We start from the raw sequence: 20,311 nt of genomic DNA, 5'->3' as shown, positions 1-20,311 counted from the left end.
CCATCTGAATCCAAGCAACAGGTGAGCACAGAGAAGCCCAGAGTGTGGGGTGTCACTCGGCCCACGTCACACAGCAAGGCCTGCCCCCAACACCCACGCCCTGTGCACATCGAGGACGACAGACAGCCCTCAGCATCCTTCCTGGTACTTTTGGAAAGGCCTTGCTCACTGCCCCCGTCAGCCCTGCAGGGCCTGGAGCACCATCAGAACCAAATTCATATTCACTGCTCACGGTGACCCTGTGGCTTAAAACCCTCTGTCCCTGGACGGCCCCTTGACAACTGCAAACCAGCGAGGCTAGAAAACCGAGCCAATAAAAGCAACTCTTTTTTCATTAAAAAAAACCCTTTATAGTTATTTCACGTCCGCTGGAAATCACAGAAATTAGGCAGGAAAAAAAACCCAGGGGGACAAATACAAACGAACAACACAGCGTCTCCCCAACAGTTCTCTGCTCCCTGGGTGCCGGGAAGGAGCCAGGCAGGCCTCGGGGCAGCTGCGCGTGGCGGCGGGGCCTGGCCACAGGCTGCCCGGCTCAGCTGTCCTCGTCGTCCAGGGACTCCGAGTCCACCCGCAGCCTCTCTCGCTCCTGCCGCTCCTTCCCGGGCCCGTCCAGGTCGGGGCCCTCCCGCGCGCTGCTGGTGGAGGACAGCACGGGCGGGCGGGGGTGAGCAGGCCCCTTGCCGTCTGTCTCCTTCCTTCCACCTACAGAGGCCAACAGCCCTCGCCCCCAACCTCCCCCTGCCGTGCCTGCAGCCCTGGCTGCTCCCGTGGCAGGTGTCAGGAGGGAGCCACCCTCCGAGAGCTCAGGCCCAGGCCAGCCGGCCCCGAGCCCAGAGTTCCCTCCGAGGGGCCTGGGGGTCAGTCAGCGTGCGGGAGACTGATGTCCCTCGGGCCCTTACCCACTGGGAGCAGCTCAGACACCGGGCTGCCTGCTCCGGAAGTCGCCCCGGCAACACTTACTCGTTGTGTGATGGGTCTTCAGAGGAGCCGCCCCCCGGCCCCTCCTCTGAGTTCTGTCCTTCCTCCGGCTCCCTGTCCTCCACGCTCTCCCCCTTCTGGGACGTGGCCTCACCGTTCACAGGGGCTGAGAGATCTGCGGGGAGAGAGGCTCGTGGGACGCTGTGGGGCAACCTGCCTGCAGAGAGCGAGCAGCATGCAAGCACCCGCCTGTGCACCTGAATTCACCCGCACCCCCGAGCCACCAGACACACAGGGGCCACCGGCTGCATGGGGCTCTTCCTCCAGCCGGCCCCTGGCCCATCCACGCGGCCTGGAGATGGGCCGGTAAATGAATGGCCGTGGGCAACACCGGGAAAAGCCTGCCGCAGCCGTGTCCAAACAGACGTAAGGAGAGACGCTAACTCTGTGCTCTCCCCCGGGCAGCCTCGGCTTCGGCTAAGCCCTCTCGGTGCTGGTCTTAAGGGCTGCTCCAAGCATCTCTCACCAGGACCGCATGACCCCAGCAGGAAGGAATGCTCTCCTGTCCCCGCAGCCACTGTCCCCGCCACAGACGCCCTTGGCGTCCACCCGTGGCCCTCCCCTCCCAGACCCCTGCGACCGCCCGTCCCAGAAACGCTCGCGCACCTGGCCGCACACACACAGCCTCCCCTGCTACCTGGCTCTAAGGGTCTGGATGGAGCCTATGAGCAGCACAGGGGCGTGTGGCCCAGACACCAGCTGCCTTGGGGACACAGCCAGCCTGCGCAGCAAGTGCCGACAGATGGCGCCACCTGGGCGGTCTGCTCCTCACCAGCGCTTGCCTCGTCCTCCGCCCTCTCCGCAGGGGCCTCCTCTCCGGCCAGTATCTCCTCGGCCTTCTCCGGCCCAGTTCTGGTCGCCTTCTGGATGGCCTCGATCTTTGGTCCCAGGACCCGAGACTTGAGCCGGGCATAGACCTCCGCAGCCTTCTCCATCACCTCCTTGTTGGCCTTGTAGCGGCGGATCTGGCCCACCAAGAGGCCTGGCTCAGGGGGCGCAGGCTCCTCACCCCCCGCCCGAGACCCTCCCCCATCACCGCACCCGGAGCACCTCCCGTGCGCACGGCTTCCTCCTCGCTGACCACAGGCGGCCGTGGCCGGAAGCCCAGTGCCCCGAGCAGACACGTAGCCCCACCACCAGCCCCTTCAACCCCTGGGCTCCCACCGCACCTTCTTCAACGTGGCCACCACGTCCGTGTTCTTCTGGAGGATCTGTGAGGTCACCTGCAGGGTCCCTAGTTCCTCTAACGCATTCAGACACCTCTTCACATCCTGCAGGGCAGCGAGGGCAGCGAGGAGGGTCAGCGCCTAGCTGCGGGGGTTCTAGGGGGCCCAAGAGGGCAGAGAAGGACACCCTGGGCTGAGCGACAGGGAGCCCTGGGGACAGTGGTGAAGCACCCAGAACTCGAGGGGTCTTGGGGCCTCGTGTGGCACCACCTGGTGGGAATGCAGAGCACTGCACTCAGGAGGCCAAGCTGGGCCCTTATCTGGTGGGCGCCCACGCGAACAAGGACCCTGCCCTGCACGTGCGGCCTGGCTTTGCCTCAGCATCCCCAGACCTCTAAGGGAGCTCGAGCGATGAGGGGGCAGGGGAACTGAGACATGACCTCTGCACCCCAAGGAAGGTCTCACCGGATTGTCAACCTTCAGGGCGAACTTGATCTCGCTGTGCAGCTTCTGAAGCTTCTCCTCCACGGAAGGTTCTGTGGCCAAGAGAGAAGGCAGCGCCCAGGCCTGAGTGGGGTCCCTGGTGATGGGAGCCGGCTCCTCCAGGGCCGTCCCTCCTCCCGTTCGGCGACCTCAGGATGCAACCAGGGCTGGGCAGCTGGCCCCTCACCTTTCTTCTTCTCAACCTTCCGGTCTGGTGGGAACCCTTCCGACCGCTTCCGGGTCCGTTCCACCTTCACAGGCCTGTGGAGAGTCGTGCCCTTAGAAGGCCCCTGACCAATGTCCCCACTGAGGGCCGGGGGCCCGTGGGGGGACCCATGGCCGCTGCAGAAGGAAACCGTCAGGAGGCCTGGGAGGCTGGGAGGAGGAGGCTCAAGGCCCAGCTGACCTGGTCTAGGGCAGCACCTGAGGGGACCCAAGACATAACCCTTTCTCTAAGAAGTAAAAAATGTGAAAGCCCAGAATTTTTTTTTTTTTTTTTAAACAGGTGGTTAAGGGTAAGTGGCTAGTTACGTAGACCCCAGCGCATGAGTTACTCTGATATGATGCTGGGAAACGGCAGCAGGCACGTCACTGAGCCTTCGATTCTACATCCTGCTTGGTAGCCTGGCTACCACAATCCCAGGGGGCAGGTTCGTTTACTGATGGCTGGGATTCCACATAGAAAGTGGGCAGGGAGATGGGCTCTGTGCTCCCACCTCAGTGGGCCTTGAACTTTAAAAAGCCTGAGAACCACTGGTCTGGGGAGAGTCTCTCCCCCTGAGCACTGGCGACACGGGGGCCGGGTCATCCTCTGTGGGGCTCCATCCTGGGCACTGTGGGGAGAGGGGCAGCCTCCCTGGCTCCACCCACTGGATCCCAGGAACCGCCCCCAAGTGACCACCACAGATGTCCCAGGACACTGCCCGGTATCCCCTGGGAGCAGGGTCACCCCGGGGGAGAGGCCTCCTCTGGGGAAGGACCACAGACCTGGGCAGTGACTCCTGCATAACCTGATGGGGCCCCAAGAACCAGACACTTCAACTGGATTCAGTCTCAAAGACTGAATTTGGAAACTGGGGCCCTCCCTTGAGATGTGGGGACCCCCAGGGGGCTATCGGAGGAGTGGCAGTGCGGGAACGGACCTGGCCCGGGGCTTCTCCTCGGGGCGCCCTCTCTTCTCCTTCTGGCTGGGTCTCCGCGCAGGCTCTGTGCTTTGCAGGTGCAACTTCTTCGCTGATTTCTTCACCTGTAGCAACCAGAGAAAGGGAGGGGCTGGAGCGGCAGGCGGCATGGGGCTGCCTCAGACCCCTGAGCTGTTCCCTTAGAGACACAGTGTGACATTCCCTGCTATCACCTTCGCCTGATGGGAGCTGATGGACTGGGCAGGATGGACCCCGTGTCCAGTCCATACCCGGGCAGCAGCTTCTCAGGGCCTGAAAGGATCACCCAACAGTGGGGCAGCCCCACTGCATTCCTCTTGCCGATCAACACACCTCCCATGCCAGGGAACTTGGTCCCCCTTTTGTGACAAAGTGGACAGCAGTGGGGAGAGAACAGGGCATTGTTCGGCTCCCCCACCCCTATCGAGTGGGATCCTGGGCTCGGACTAGAAGGCGATGGGCCCGGGGGGGCTCGGATTCCTAGACTCAGGCTGGCCTGTGAGAGCTAGGAGGACAGGGAGCTGATGCCCTGTGGTCACGCAAGGTGCTAAAGGTCACCACCAACATGCACCAGAGGCCGAACTGCTCCCATGCTTAGCCCACAAGCCGTTCCCCCGCAGCAGCCAGAGGGCACCTGTGAGCACCCACCCCTCCTCTGCCCACAGCCCTCCAGGGTCCCACCTACCTCCCTTGGGGTAACAGCCCAAGTCCTCCACAAGGCCCTGCACGGCCTGCCCCGTCCCCTCCCTGCCCTCCCCTCCTCCCTCTCTCCCCCTCGCTCACTCTGCTCCAGACACACGGGCCTCCTGGCTGTTCCTCCAGCACACCCGGCATGGTCCTGCCCCAGGGCCTTTGCACAGGCCGTGCGCTCGGCCAGAAATGCCTCTCCCCCAGGTATCTTCTCACTTCATTCAGATCCTTACTTAATGTCGGCTGCCCGCCTGAAGCCTCTGAGGTCTTCCCTCTTCGAGATGGAAACCCTCTCGCCCCGGCAGCTCACACCCCGCCCTGGCTTCCATCTCCTTGGCACCACACACCATCCTCAGATGGTCCGCTGCCCATCCCCCTCCCTCAAGTATCAGCTCCTTAACAGCGAGCTCTCTGTGTTTCCCTGACGGCTTGGCACCCCGCACACAGCAGCTGCTACACGGACGCCGCCGGACGCACCTCTCTGTCCAGCTCGGCCTCGGGCTCCGAGTCGGAGGAGGACTGGGGGCCCCGGCCCCGGCCCTTCCGACCGCGCTTCTTGACGGGCTCGTCGTCGTCCTTGAGCTCGTCGCCGCTGCTACCGGCGCTGCCCGCCCGCGCCGCCTCCCCGCGCTCCCGCCCGCGCCGCCGCTCCTTCTCCTCCTTCTCGCGCGCACGCAGCCGCCGCAGCTCCTCCTCCTGCTCCCTGCGCCGCCGCGCCTCCAGCTCGCGCCGCCGCTCCTCGTCCCGGCGCTTCCACTCGCTGATGCGGTCCACCTCGTCGCTGTCGCTAGGGGTGCGGGCCGGTTAGGGCTCCCGTCCCGGCCTGCCCGCGCCCCCGCCCCGAGGGCCCCGCACCCACCTGTCGCTGCTCGAGGTGGTCGGTGGCCGCTCAGCCTTCGGTTTCCGCCCACGGGGCTTGGGGGGAGGCTTCTCGGCTACGGAAGAGCGGTGGCGGGGTGGCCTCTCCCGCACCTCTCGGTGGGCGTTACCCCCCCACCGCCAGGCCAGGCGCAGGCCCAGGGCAGCACCCCCCCGCCGGCCTACCTGGCTTCCTGCCCCGAGGAGGCTTCTTTACGGACGCGTCCGAGTCGGAGGAGGACGAGCAGGAGGAGGAGGACGCCGACCTTGCCACGGCAGCAGGCTCAGCCTTGGCCCCGTCCGATTCTGCTTTGGAGTCCGAGTCGGAGGCTGACGGCGCCTTCTGGGGGAGGCCCGGGGAGGTGAGAGCAGCCAGGGTGAGGGCGGCCCCAGGCGTGCCTGCAGCGCCCCACCCCACCCAAACCCACAACCCTTCGTTCTGGCCCAGAACCCCGGACACACACACACACCACACTCACACGCTTATGCACACATACTTGTGTACACAGAATACACACAACACACTTGTACACGCTCATACATGCCTGCTTGCGCACCACACACACACACACGCACGTACATCACACTTGCACACGGGCGCGCACACGCGTGCATTCTCTCTCTCATGGGGCCCCTCAGAGTGCTTTGCCCCCTTCCGATGCGAGCATCCCGTTTTCCAAACCGGCCTCTAAGGCCCTCTCGGGGGCAGCAGCGGCTGGGTGGCCTCCTGCTCCGGGGAGGTGCTCCGCGCACACGGCGCTCGGAAACCATGGGCCAAAGCCATGAGTGAAGGTGGAGGCGGATGTCAGCGGGCCCCGGGGTCTCCTTGGGGCCTACGGCCTCCCCTCCTCCAAAACGGACTGACCCCGACCGCAGACCGTGGCTGGTAACCGTGGGGAGATGCTTGAGGAGCTTCCACCGGCCGGTGTGTGGAAACAAAATAAAACACCTGTACCTTTTTCTTCCGTCCTGGAAGGGGGCCCCGCCGTGGGGCCCGGACCACGGCTTTCTTCTCGGGGGTGAAGTCCTGGGCGGAGAGAAGGGAGCTGGACGTGCTGCCTACCGGCCGGCCACCCCTCAGCCCCACCCCAGTATGCATCCCTCCCCCTGGGTGCCTGCCCGGGGTCCAGCCAGCTGCTCACCTGGTCACTGGTCTTCTCTGACTCGGAGGAGCTTTCCGAGTTCTCCTCCTCGGATGGAGACATGCTGACTTGATCCAGGTCACTGGAGGCCTTTCGAGCTCGTTTGGAGACTGACATCTGGAAGGGGAGCAGCCCGGACACATCAGCAACTGAGAAAGCCCGTGTGCTCGGGAAACTTTGTGGGGAGGAGGGCAGGGACCCCTTTGAGAATCTGATAAAAACCAGGGATATTGATCCTAGAAGACATGATGCTCAGTGAAAGAAGCCAGACACAGAAGGACAAATACTTTGTGATCTCACTCACAGGAGGTCCCTAGAGAGTCAGATCCACAGAGACAGGAAGTAGATGGTGGGGGCCAGGGGGAGGGGGAGTCAGGGTTTCATGGGGACAGAGTTTCAGTTTGGGAAGATGAGAAAGTTCTGGAGATGATGGTGGGGATGGTTGCACCACAGTGTGAATGCACTTAATGCTACTGATCTGTGCACTTAAAAATGGTTAAGATGGCGAATTTCACGTTGTGTGTATTTTACTACAATTAAAAAAAATAATACAAACCAGGGATCCTTCCCCCAGAAAAACACATACACATATGTTTTGCAGCTAGATAGAGGTGGTGGTTGCACCACACTGTGAATGTATTAAATGCCACTGAGCTGTACGTTTTAGAATGATTAATTTTTTTATGTGAATTTCACCTCAGTAAGAAAGATTTTTTAAACACACACACACATACAATTCCGAATTAAGTTTCAGGGGTTCACAGACTCCCAGATGCCCACTCAAAGAAGCCACTTTAAGAAATTGTATAAAGGAAGAACTGAGAAGGCAAAGAGGACTGAGCTTTGGACACAGATCTCGGCCCACTGACGCCTGGTCCTCCCCGTCAGGGCGTGGGTTTAGGTACGATGCACCTCTGCCTCTGTCCTGTTACAGCCCAGACTCGCTGCTTCTCGTCACAAGCACTTAGAGCATCTCACCTCCTCCGGGGCCTGACCAAGGCCGAGGTACGATGGGCTGCACTGTGTTGCCCCAAAATGCATACAATGAAGCCCTGACCCCCAGGACCCCAGAATGTGACTATTTGGAGATGGGTCTTTGAAGAGATAATTAAAGTAAAATGAGGTATTAGGGTGGCCCTGACCCAATATGACTGGGGTCCTTATAAGAAGAGGAGATTAGGACACAGACATGCACAGAGGGAGACCACGTGAAGAGATGGTGGACACAGAAAAACAGCGACAAAAGAACGTTAACTAGAGAGAGAGAGCACAAAGCTGACTCAGGAGAAAGCCATAGCCACACCCCCCAAAAATGGGGAAAGGAACACCAATAGGTGTGTTCCCAGCTAGGGTGCTGGGTTACGAAGGAAGAGGTCATCTAAATGTCTCCCTAGTGTGGGGGAAAGGTGTTGTAATAATGACATTCATTTAATGCAAAGTTGGTCAAAAAACCCAAAAAAATAAAACCTGAATACATACTAACCTACAAGTAGTGGTTAATATCTAAGGGGTAGGATGGGGGGGGGGCATTTATTTTCAACATATTTCTAACTCCTCCAATAACTAAACAGAAACAACAGGGACTTTTAAAAAAGGATGCCAAGGACTTCCCTCGTGGTCCAGTGGCTAAGAATCCGCCTTCTAGCAACCTAAGTGTCCATTGATGGATGAATGGATAAAGAAGATGGGGCATATATATACAATGGAATATCAGCCATGAAAAGAAACAAAACTGAGTTATTTGTAGTGAGGTGGATGGATCTAGAATCAGTGATACAAAGTGAAGTAAGTCAGAAAGAGAAAAACAAATACCGTATGCTAACATATATATGGAATCTAAAAAAAAAAAAAAGGTTCTGAAGAACCTAGGGGCAGGACAGGAATAAAGACACAGACGTAGAGAATGGACTTGAGGACACGGGGACTGGGAAGGGTAAGCTGTGATGAAGTGAGGCAGTAGCATGGACTTATATACACTACCAAATGTAAAACAGATAGCTAGTGGGAAGCAGCCACATAGCACAGGGAGATCAGCTCGGTGCTTTGTGACCACCTAGAGGGATGGGATAAGGAGGGTGGGAGGGAGACACAAGAGGGAGGGGATATGGGGATATACGTGTGCATATAGCTGATTCACTTTGTTATACAGCAGAAACTAACACAACATTGTAAAGCACTTATACTCCAATAAAGATGTTAAAGGAAAAAAAAAAAGGAATCCTCCTTCCAATGCAGGGGATGGGGGTTCAACCCCTGGTCGGGGAAGTAAGATGCCACGTGCTGCGGGGCAACTAAGCCTACACGCTCTAGAGCCGGCACACGTCACAACTAGAGAGCCCACGTGCTGCAACTACTGAACCCACGCGCCACAACTACAGAGAAGTCTGCACGCCACAATGAAGAGCCCGCGTGCCATAACTAAGACCCGACACAGCCAAATAAATAAAATATTAAAAAATAATCATAACGTTTAAGGACAAGGAAATGCTCATCTATTAGGTAGAAAAACAGCAAGACACAATACGTGCGTGATTGCCAATTCCATACTTTACATACCCACCCCGCCCGTGAGGCACACACAAGATCACGGAGAAACACATCAGGATGTTTCTAGTCCTTGGTGCAGAAACCCCCTCAGATAGTTCGGGCATTTTTCACCAGCTTCTTTATGCTTTTCACATCTTCTAACTTATCTACGATGAGCATGGCTTATTGTTATAAATGGAACCAAAAGCAAATGTTATTTTTAAAAATCATAAAAACAATGCCTTACTCTATCAAAAGAATTTGCTGCTAGGTCCCGGTCCTCTCATTCTGCACCCAAATATTCGGAAGCAGTCAAAAGGCAGAGGAGAGGGGAAAAAAGGCAGGAAAGAGAATCTCTCCAAGAGAACTTAAAACTCACATCCACACAAAAACTTGTACATGAATGTTCACAGCGGCGTTATTTGTGATGGCCCCAAAGTGGAAACAACCCGAATGTCCATAAACGGATGACAGATAAACAAAGTGTGGTCGGGCCATACCCAGGAATATCGCTCAGCCACGAAAAGGAGAGAAGCCCTGACACTCGCTACCACGTGGATGGACCCTGAGGACACGATGCTCAATGACAGAAGCCAGACACAGAAGGACACACGGTGTGTGATTCCACTGATGGGAAACATCCAGAACAGGCAAGTTCCACAGAGGCGGATTCCTGGTTACTAGGGAATGCGGGTGGGGATGTGGGGGGACTGCCAGTGGGGACAGGGTTTCTTTTTGGGGTGATGGAAAGTTCTAGAACTGACAGAGGGGATGCTGGCACAACTTTGTGAATGTACTAAAAACTGAAAGAAGGAAAGGCCGGGGAGGGAGAAGAGCAGGCAGCCAGACGGAATCTGTGGAGGGAGCAGGGAGGGCCCCAGCCCCCCACAGGCCAGCTGTGCCCACCCCACCCCCGCGCCCCTACCTTCAAGGCCACCGCCTTCCGCTTGAGGCCGCTGTTGTCACTGCTCTTGTCCGAGTCCGAGTCACTCTCCATCCTGTCGCTGGCGGCTGCAGCGGTCACGGCGGTGACGGCCATAACCCCCCGGTCCTCCTCGTCCTCACTGCCACCTGCCGGGTCGGCTTCAGGGGCCTCGCTGTCGGAGGAGCTCACCGGCTGGGGGTGGGGACAGAGACAGCAAGTCACCACGAGGTGTGGCCCACAGCACAGCAGCCACTGGCCGGGTCTCAAGTGTCAGGGTCTCAAGTGTCAGGGTCTGGCCTGCTCGCTCTCCAAATGCGGGAACTGAGGCTCAGAGAGCTCCAAGGGGGACTTCCCTGGCAGTCCAGTGGTTAAGACACTGTGTTCCCAATGCAGGGGGCATGGGTTCAATCCCTGGTAGGGGAACTAAGATCCAACACACCGTGCGGCGTGGCCAAACAATATTAAAAAAAACAAATAAACAGAAAGCTCTGAGGACTGATGCAGCAGGGCGAGATGGGCACGTGTGTGCTAGCCACTAGGATTCAAGCACTGCAGGATCTGAGGGCAAACCCTGGGCCAGTGACTTAAGCCCCTGTGTGCCTCATCCCACATCTGAGCAATGGGGCTGACACCACTTTGGCCTCACAGGGCTGTGGCGAGGGTGAGACAGAAGTGGCATTTACTGAGGACAGTGCCCAGACCGACAGGAGGTCCATCATGGAGGTTTGCTTTTTGTAAAAATGATTATTATTGCAATTACTAATGAGGAGGAAAATGACCTAGGATAGGACCTCTGGGTGTGAACTTCCAGGCACTTCTATTTCTGTTTTAGCCAAAATGCCTGCTCAGGCGGTAACAGCCGCAAAAATAGCAGACACATAGATGGCACTTCTTCTGTGCTAGCCACGTGCCGGGCTCGTCTGCACACTCAGTTGCCGTCTGTGAGCAGCAGCCAGGTGCCAGGCACTGTGCTAGGGAGGTGGGAGCGCCCAGGCGTGAACATGGCACGGGCCCTGCCCCTGGGGAGCTTACAATCTAGTGGGAGACCGACCACAGCCATGTGAACAGACCAGAGTCAGGGGGTGTGGAGGAAAAGGAACCCCCTACACTGTGGGGGGAGGGGGGGATGTAAAGTGGTTGCAGCCACCACGGAAAACAATATGGCGGCTCCTCAAAAAACTAAGAATAGAGCTACCACATGATCCAGCAATCCCACTCCTGGGCATATATCCAGAGAAAACTGTAATTCGAAAAGATCCACACACCTCTATGTTTACAGTAGCACTATTTACCATAACCAAGACACGGAAACAACCTAAATGTCCATCAACAGGTGAATGGATAAAGAAGATGTGGTACGTATACACACTGGAATATTACTCAGCCGTAAAACAGAATGAAATAATGCCATTTGCAGCAACATGGATGGACCTAGAGATTACCATACTAAGCAAAGTTAAGTCAGAAAGAGAAAGACAAATACCACAGAATATCACTTATATGTGGGATCTAAAATATGACACAAGGAATTCCCTGATGGTCCAGTGGTTACAACTCCACGCTTCCACTGCAGGGGGCATGGGTTCAATCCCTGGTTGGGGAACTAAGATCTGGCATGCCATGTGGCACAGCCAAAAATTAAAAAAAAAAAAAAAAAAAAAAAAGGGTAAAAAGTGCCACACAAAGTAGGTCAAGCCCCAAACCTGAAACACTGGGAGAGAACCATCAGGCTTTCAGGAGGATTTCCCTCACACCTCTCCTCCAGGGCGTCACTTTTCTCTGGAGCACCCCTGGTGAGTGGAGAAGGGAAAGGACATCCCCGGTTCTTCATGGGGGAAACAGCAGCTTGGAGTGTGAGTGACTAAATGGAGGGTCCAGGACCCTCCTGATCGTCTGCAGGAGGAACGGAGTCAGCCTCGTGGCAGTGAGAGCTAGCAGACATGAGGGATCCTCTCTCTCTGTGTAACATGTGGGGAGCTGTCATTCTCACTCTGCAGACGAGGCAAAAGGCGGCGTGATGGAGCCAGATCACACGGCGACTAAGCGAGAGAGCTGGGGTGCAAGCCAGCTCTGCTGGGCCCTGAAGCCTGGCCCACTGGACACAGCTACTGCCTGTTACAAATCCCGGCTTGCTTCTGCTAAGCGCTCAACCAACTGCGGCCAGATGTGCGCCTCGACAGCCGGGGAGGCGACTGGGACGAGTGGGCATGTCCCGTAAGTGGGGAAACAAGGTCTCCGGGAAGGTAAGTGACTTGCCCTGCACTGTGCTTTGGGGATAAAGTCAGGAACTCTGCATCTCCTGGGCTCAGCCCACGAGACCTAACTACCTGCCAGCAAAAGTTTTGGGAAATCCGATCCCCATGGAGACGTCTGGAGGACGGGAACACTGGTGGCTCGGAGAGGAACCAGGAGATAAAGGCCAAGAGCCAGCTGACCTGCAACCATCCCGAGACCCACTGGTTGAGTGAGATGAGTGATGAGTGTTGGTCTCTTTCACTGTCTCTCTGTTTTTTTTTTTTGGGCCTCACGGCGCGGCATGCGGAATCTTAGTTCCCCAACAAGGGATCGAACCCGTGCCCCTGCATTGGGAGCGCAGAGTCTTAACCCCTGGACCACCAGGGAAGCCCCCTCTCACTGTCTTAATGGGTTGGGAGGGTGACAGAGGTGCAGAGGTGGAAAGGGAAGGTCAGGCCCAGCCTGGCCTCCTCGGTCCCCAACACCTCGCACCCCTGTGCCGGGTGCCTGATGTGCACTGGCTCACCGTGTTCCCCCGACAGCCCTGTGAGAGCTCGTCATACCCTGAGCCTCTGTTTTAGATGAGGAAACTGAGGCTCCGAGAGGTGACGTCAATCAATCCCCAAAGAACACGGTGAACAGGAAGAAGAGTCAGGCCTTGAACCCAGGTCCACGCGTCCACACAGCAGGGCTCTTACCCCAGGATCCATGTGTAGAGGTCCTTCTCTGGGCCCACCTGCCCCTCCAGGACCCCACCCGGCTTGTACCGACCAGAAAAGAACTTCAGCTTGGGAGACGGGAGGTCTGGGTTTTAGTTCCAGCTCAGCTCGAACCAGCTACTGGGACAGGTCCCTTTACCTCCTCTATCAGGTCACGAGGATGCATCAACTGGGATCCTTCTAGGTCAATCCTTCTCAACAAGGGGTGATTCTCTCCCTCAGGGGGCATTTGGCAATGTCTAGAGACATTCAGATTGTCAAGATGAGGGGGGGGTCTTGGCATTGAGTGGGCGGGGCCGGGGATGCTGCTCAACAGCCCACAGTGCCTAGGACGCCCCACAGAGAGGGAGAGAAGTTGAAAAACCCTGGTCTAGGTCTCTGAGGCCTCACATTCTAGCTGGGTCCTTCCCGGCAAGCAAGCAAACACTCCGGGCCTCAGCGTGCTCAGCTGTAAAATGGAAAAGATGCCACCCGCCCAGCCCATCTTGGGATTACTGGATATAGCTGGAACCGCACTGAGATACCGTTTTCCACCTCCTGGCTTGGCAGGAGGGTGCAGGAACAGGCCCTGTCGTACGCTCCTGGTGGGAGCACACCGAGCTAAGGCTGTCAAAAAGAATGAAGCTGTTCTCTGCACAGATGAGGGAGACCAACTGGGGGAATAAAGCCAAGTGGAGCATTTCATGCTTCAAAAAAGCAAGCTATGTAGGGTTTTACGTGAACAAAGAATCTTGGAAGAACACACAAGGAACTGGTAGCTGGGGCTACCTTGAGAGGAAACTGAAACAGAACGGCCGCGAGGCAGGGCTGATCCCTTACCGTACGCCCTTTTGTACTTTTCAGTCTTGTACCAGGAGTCTGTACTCCCACTCGAAACATAAAACTATAAACTAAAACCTTATAGGATGAAAAGACAGACTGCCCGAGCACCCTCCAAGCGGTGCTTCCAAAAGCCTGCTGTGGAGTGGCTCCATCAGAAGCATCTAGATAACTCGGGGGATGAACCACCTCAAGGTGCCCAGGCCTCAGCCCTAAACTACCACACCTAAGCCTCTCGGGGTGGGGCCCAGGGATCTGCATGTTTAACCCAATGTTCTGTTTGGAGGCACAGATGGGTCAGAGAACCAAACAGCAGTAGTATGCTCTCACACCTATACCTACTTCTCAACCTGGGGAGTCTGTATGGGGCAGGTTTAATGTCAAGGTGACACCATTTTTGAGTTTCATTTCCTTGAGGGCAGGCATCTACGCGGTACTTCACAGGCTGAGGGTGCGTAATAAACATTAAAAGGTGTGATGATTCACCAGGAGGCAATAAGCTTAGGACGAGACTAACCAGCACTTGAGCTGGGGCCAGAATACGGTCTCGTGAAACTCAGCTACCTTCAGCAACTTCCGATCCGTTTACTCAAGTGGGGAATGTGCAAAGCCCGGAGAGACGGCGGGGACCAAAGCAGGGGGAACGTCCATCTCCCAGACCCATCACGGGAGGTAAAAGACACCACACACATGAAACATGGGCCTGGACCCTTGAGAAGAGGCTGCCAAACCCTCAGCACTGGAGAAAGCTCTCGAACGGACCCCAGGTTCTAGATCGTGAGCTCCCAGAAGGCAAGAGGCGCGTCTGCGTCACCTAGGATTCCTGGTCCCTAGTGCAGCACATAGCATGCGTGCGGCCGGGGTCTATACAGGAGTGTTTGCCGGGTCGGTGGGTAGATGGAGGCACAGGAGAGGCACACCCAGACCATCTCGAGACCCCGAGTTCTCAAGCAGGACCAGATGCTACAAAACCACTCGGTCCTTCTCTCACACAAACCAGACCCTCTCTGACTCCCGCTTCCCCGCCCACAGACCACGGGGGAAGTCCGTTTCTTCCCTAACAGCAGAGCTCCGAGCCCTGCAGTCAATTCGCCGGGTCTCCCGGCCCACCTGGAGCCCACCCCGGCTGAGGCCAGGCTACTCCACCTCCCCGCGACTCCCCTTGTCTGCATCTCGCCCCAAAACACCCAGAGCAAGGCACCCCTCTGCCATCCTTCCTCAGCTTTCCACGGCTTTTTTACGAATTTCACTTCAATTTCTCTAAATTCCTTTTTCCCCGAATGTTTCCAGACACTGATTTGCCACTGAGAATGTCATCTCTGTGACTCTTAGCACTTCTTTCCCACCTGAGCAAGAGCTCTCACGTCTACTAACTACAGCCTTTTTCCAAGTCTGAAATCTGGCAGTAATGGGGGAAGGAAAGGGTGTTACTGAAAGGAAAAAAATTTTTCTCCTTAGAAAACAAAAGGTTTCTTAGGAGCTCTAACGACGCTGTTTCACATTCAGGCTAATCCTAGAGCAGTGGGTCTCACCAGGGGGGATCCTGCACCCCTCCACCCGACACTCAGCAGTGTCTGCAGACGTGTTTGGTTGTCACAACCGGGTAAAGAAGGAGCTCCTGGCATCGAGTGGGTGGGGCCAGGGATGCTGCTCTAACCCCGACAGTGCCCAGGACCGCCCTCACGGAGAACGATGAGGCCCCAAACATCAGCGGCACCCAGCGGGAGGAGCCCTGTCCCAGAGGCCTCTCCTTTCTCTGTGGGACAAGCTAAGACCACCTCTGGTCCCCAGCACGCTCGAGTGCCCACTTGACCTGGGCTCCGCAGACCCCCGCCAGCCTCCCACCCCCGGCACGGACTCACCAGAGGAGCACTGTAGCTGGCATGGGGGTTGTTCTGGATCTCCCACAGGCCCTCATTGAAGCCTTTCCTCTTGTTGGGTTTCCCGTACTTATCTTTACACTTATCGTAGGGAAACAGGTCCTTGGGTCCCAGGAAGGCTCTGGAGAAAAGAACCACGGGCCGAGCCCAGGTGAGCCAGGCCACCCCGGGAGGCAACAGCTGGGAAAAATCCACCCCCAGCGGGGGCCACTTACGTTTCGTGGGTACCAAAGAAGAAGATGGGGTACTTGTTGGGCGGGGGCTTCACGGCACCGTCAGCGATGTCATCGATCTGCAGTGAGAGGCCAGTCAGGGGGTGGCTGGGGGGTGGGGGACAGCTTCACCCACTGACCCAGGAAGTGACCAGGAAAACAGCCAAGTTACTTGGGGGAAAGCACGCTGGGAGGAGGGGAGCCTTCAAAAGAGGAAGACGCATCACCTTCCAATTAGGCATCTGCCTTCTTCTGTGCAATGTGCCCCCCCCCCAATTGCATACCTGTCCGCTCCCCCCAGGGTGCTCTCTCTTCCCCCAAGGTAGGTGTTTCACCTAGGCAAAGCCAAATATGGTCCTCTGAGCAGCCAGGGGCTGGGGCCAAGCCCAGCTTCTGTACTCCCAGGACCCTCCCACGGGACCCCCTCCCGCAAAGAGGCAACCGGTGTTCAGTCTCCCAGAGGCTGCAGCTGGCAGCTCCAAGGATGCAGAGGGTGGGGGGTGGGCTGCAGGAGACAGGCCCCGAGCATCCAGGAAGTCCCACCCTCTCCCTATAGGCCCATGGGCTCCAGCCGCTGTCAGTCATCTCCCCACAGGAGGCTAGCAGCCCCTTCCCTTCCAATCAGGTGCTTGGAAGCATTCTGGGCTTAAGAGAGCCAGCTGGAGGGGGGCGCGGAGGAGAGGGAGAAGCTGGTACTCTGGGAGGAAGGGAAGTGCCCATAAAGTTTTATCACTCTGGTGCTTCCAAGAAAGTAAGCCCGAGCAAATCAGGTTAGAGCGGGTTCTCTGGTCCCCATTAATTCCTTCCCGTCCTCTTCAAAGCCTGGGAGCTCCTGGAACCTTCCCTGCCCCCCTCACCCAGCTTCCTTCCTCAGTTCTCTCGGCTACTTTTCAAAGTCCTTGGGCCCTGGGCCCCAAACACCCATCCCAAGCATCCCGCTCCTGCACAGACGCATCCCCAAACTCCATCACTCTGAAGACCAGCCTGCCATGCCTTCCAGGCCCGCTTCTGCTCTGACCTCACCCAGGACCCGCCTCTGAGCCTGAGGCACACCACTCTCAGGGCTGCCTGGTTAGCAGTCCCTGGGCCCACTCCTGGCATCCTGTGGCAGCCTCTCTGCAACCAAACGCCCAGCTCTGTGTGATGCCCTCCTGCTTACCTCCACCCAGAGGGAGGGAGGGTCTAGCAGGGAACGAGGCTGAAATCTCCAGGCACCCCACAATACTGCTCAGGCAACAACTCCTGAGCTCCTTCTGTTCCAGCCGAGCCTTCAGCTTCATGCTTCTACTGCCTCCCCCTCCAAATTCCTTCAGTCCTAACATGCATATTCCATCAACCTCAGTCCTGGGGTGACTTAGACCTAGGGATGGCAACAACCTCCTGGCCCCTCCTCCACACTGGCCTGCCCCACACACAGTGCCTGAAACTCCACTCTGCAGTTCTGAGACTCGAGCTCAAGACTCCCTTCAGAACTGGACCCCTCGAATCATCTGGGTCCTCTGGATCCCAGCTTCCTCCAGAGGGGATCCCTAAAGTCCCCTGGGCCCAGCCCCCTCCCTCAGGGGCTCTCTCTTTCCAGCTTGAGTCCCCGTGGCTGGCCTCTGATTCAAGCATCCCTCCACCCACCCCAAGTCCTCCCTCCACCCTGTGCCCCCACCAGCTTCCTCCACCAGGGTCTGGCGGGGGAGTCCTCACAAGGCACCAGTCCCCAGGGTCCCCCAAACAAGTCTTATTCCAATCTCCGGTCTCTGAAGCCCCACATTTTCAGATCCAGTCCTCTCAGCTCCAGCGACCTTGTGAACACAGCACCCAGCCCTATTTCCAGCCCTGGTCCTGCTGAGCACCTCTCAACCTTGACCCTCAACCCCTCTCCCTTACTGGAACCCTTATCCCTAGGCCCCCTTCATACGTGGCTCAGGACCCCCAGCCCCTCAGAACTTGGCTTCTTGTTGCCCCCCATTAAGAGGTCCTTCAGTCCGGAGCACCTCCTTCCCATTAGTCTGAACCCTCTTCTCAAATCCCAGATTCCTCCCCTCCCCTCACACCCACCAAACTCCTTCAGATTTGAACCCTGGCTCCTCAGGCCCCACGTCCCTCAACCCCATATCCCTCGGCTCTGGGAACCCCAGAGCGGGTCCCCCAGGCTCGGGGCTCCCCGCACCTCCGGCGCGCGGGTCGCTCAGGCCCGGGACCCCCAGACCTCCTGGCCCAGGTTCCCGCACAATCCCCGCGCGAGGGTTCCTCAGGCCGGGGACCGCCAGACCCCCAGGCACGCGAGTCCCCCAGGCCCGGGTCCCCCCAGACCCCCGGCGCGCGGGTTCCTCAGGCCCGGAGTCCCCCAGACCCCGAGAGCGCGGCTCCCTCAGGCCCGGGGCCCCTACTGCCCCACCCCACCCCCAACCCCCCGTCGCCTGGCCCATCTCCCTCGCGGCCTCACCCGGGCCGGCCAGTGCGGGTAGCCCTTCATCTTGGCGAACACCAAGTCCCCGGGCTTGAAGGCGTGCGGCATGCTAGCGGCGGGAGGCCCAGGCCGCGGGAAGCGGCAGCGGCACGGGCAGCGGCACGGGCAGCGGCAGCGGCGGCGGCAGCGGCGGCAAGGGGAGGCGAAGCCGGGGGCGGGAGCAGGGCGCCAAGGGGGCGGGGGCGACGGCCTAGGTAGCGGGTCGGAGCGTGTTTATTGGCCTGCCCGTCGCCGGAAGTTCCGCCTTCCAGCCGTCACGGGCGGGCGACGCCGTCGCTCAGGACCACGTGCGGGGATAGAGGAGCAGGGGGACCAATGAGAAGAGGGGTTGGAGCAGAGCATGTTAACGGGATTGGATAACGGGCAGAGCCAAGGGGGCGTGACCCAGAAGCCTAATGGGAGGGGACGGAGGTTAAGGGAGGTGAAAGAGGAAAGGTAGGAGGAGAGAAACAGGCGCTCTGTGAGAGAAGAGGCAGGCAGCCAGGCTCCTTCGGGGCCGGCCTTAGGGTAGAGGGGCGGGCCATAGAACGCCACAGGAGGAGGGGCCTTAAGTAGGAAACATGCTATTGGATTACCACAGGAAAGAAGGCCCAATCACTGTAGGGGGCGCGTCATTGATAGCCTCCCGCTCCTGTGAGGAGGGGCATAATATAGAGCTGAAGGGCATTGGGTACCACGAGAGGAGCGGCTCAAGGTAGAGAACTGGCATTAGCTATCACAGGAGGAAAGGCTTAAGCGGCTGTCCGCCATTGGATATCGCAAGAGACGAGGTTCAACTCAAAATAGGGACGCGCCGTTGCCTGCTCGAGGGGGCGGGGCTTAGGGGTAGGGACGGGTCATGTGGGGGTCTGAGGATAAACAGACAAAAAATTCACAAAACACTTATTTCTTCACTCACGACAAGTTTATTGAGCACCATATGCCAGAGCCACAAAATACCCAATATACATACTAATTCAGTCGAGAAAAATGTATTGAGCACTCCCTGGCCAAGTTATGTAATCTCTGCCTCAGTCTCCCAACCTGTAAAACGGGACTCATAACGGTACAGATCTTATAGGGGAGTGAGTAAGGATTAAATGACATCACCGCCCCTAAGGCGCTGGAAACTGTGCCTGGCAGCAGGAAATACTGGAAGCACTTAGGTGCTGTTACTCCGGCTCCTGAAATATCCAACGTCTAGCAGGGCAAAGAAATGTTAATTTCTTCGTAATTAAGACCCAGGGAAGGAACTCTGAGTAAAATAGGATGCTTAAGAAAAAGCTGAATTGGGCTTCCGTGGTGGCGCATTGGTTAAGAATCCGCCTGCCAATGCAGGGGACACGGGTTCGAGCTGTGGTCCGCGAAGATCCCACATGCAGCGGAGCAAATAAGCCTGGGCTCCACAACTACTGAGCCTGCGCTCTAGAGCCCATGAGCCACAACTGCTGAGCCCACGGGCCGCAACTACTAAAGCCTGCACGCCTAGAGCCCGTGCTCTACATCAAGAAAAGCCACCGCAATGAGAAGCCCGCACACCGCAAGGATAAGTAGCCCCTGCTCGCCGTAACTAGAGGAATCTCATGCGCAGCAACGAAGACCCAACACAGCCAAAAATAATAAATAAATAAAATAAATAAATTTATTTTTAAAAAAAGAAAGCTGAATAAAACAACAAGGTCCTACTTTATAGCACGGGGAAGTATATTCAACATCCTGTGATAAACCATAACGGAAAAGAACATAAAAAATAATGTATGTATATGTATAACTGAATCACTTTGTTGTACAGCAGAAATTAACACAACATTGTCAATCAACTATACTTCAATTTTTTTAAAAAAAGGAAAAAGGAAAAAAAATGCTGAGTAATGCCAGAGACTTCGTCTATCATGGGGGAACAGAAGTATTTTCTGGAGGAGATAGTAGTTTAACCAGAGAGTTCAAAGATGACTAGAAATAGGTCCAGGTAGGGAGGTGGGCGCTGGGAGGGCATTTAGGGCAGAGCAGATAGCAAAAGGGTCCATTAAGGACCTATCATATGCCTTGTGAATATCAGTGACACGCTTGGGTTT

The 20,311-nt window shown here is 57.1% G+C and overlaps 1 protein-coding gene across 1 annotated transcript; it reads right to left on the bottom strand.

Annotated features, from left to right (window-relative positions):
- Positions 1 to 332: 332 nt before the first annotated feature.
- HDGFL2 (HDGF like 2) lies at positions 333 to 18,305 on the bottom strand (the record flags this gene model as incomplete). The annotated part of the gene is made up of 18 exons (XM_079701447.1): positions 333 to 638; positions 964 to 1,096; positions 1,754 to 1,946; positions 2,151 to 2,252; positions 2,613 to 2,683; positions 2,818 to 2,891; positions 3,773 to 3,876; positions 4,958 to 5,267; positions 5,340 to 5,415; positions 5,525 to 5,681; positions 6,294 to 6,365; positions 6,481 to 6,597; positions 9,932 to 10,123; positions 15,567 to 15,705; positions 15,800 to 15,876; positions 16,956 to 16,978; positions 17,958 to 18,117; positions 18,234 to 18,305. 18 exons carry the CDS (start codon positions 18,303 to 18,305, stop codon positions 536 to 538), a joined length of 2,175 nt encoding a protein of 724 aa, XP_079557573.1. The 3' UTR covers positions 333 to 535.
- Positions 18,306 to 20,311: the final 2,006 nt, after the last annotated feature.

The sequence above is a fragment of the Hyperoodon ampullatus genome (assembly GCF_949752795.1).
Source record: "Hyperoodon ampullatus genome assembly, chromosome: 4".
Lineage (NCBI taxonomy): Eukaryota > Metazoa > Chordata > Mammalia > Artiodactyla > Ziphiidae > Hyperoodon > Hyperoodon ampullatus.
Note: the sequence above shows the minus strand (reverse complement) of the source record. Positions and strands in the feature narration are given on the sequence as shown.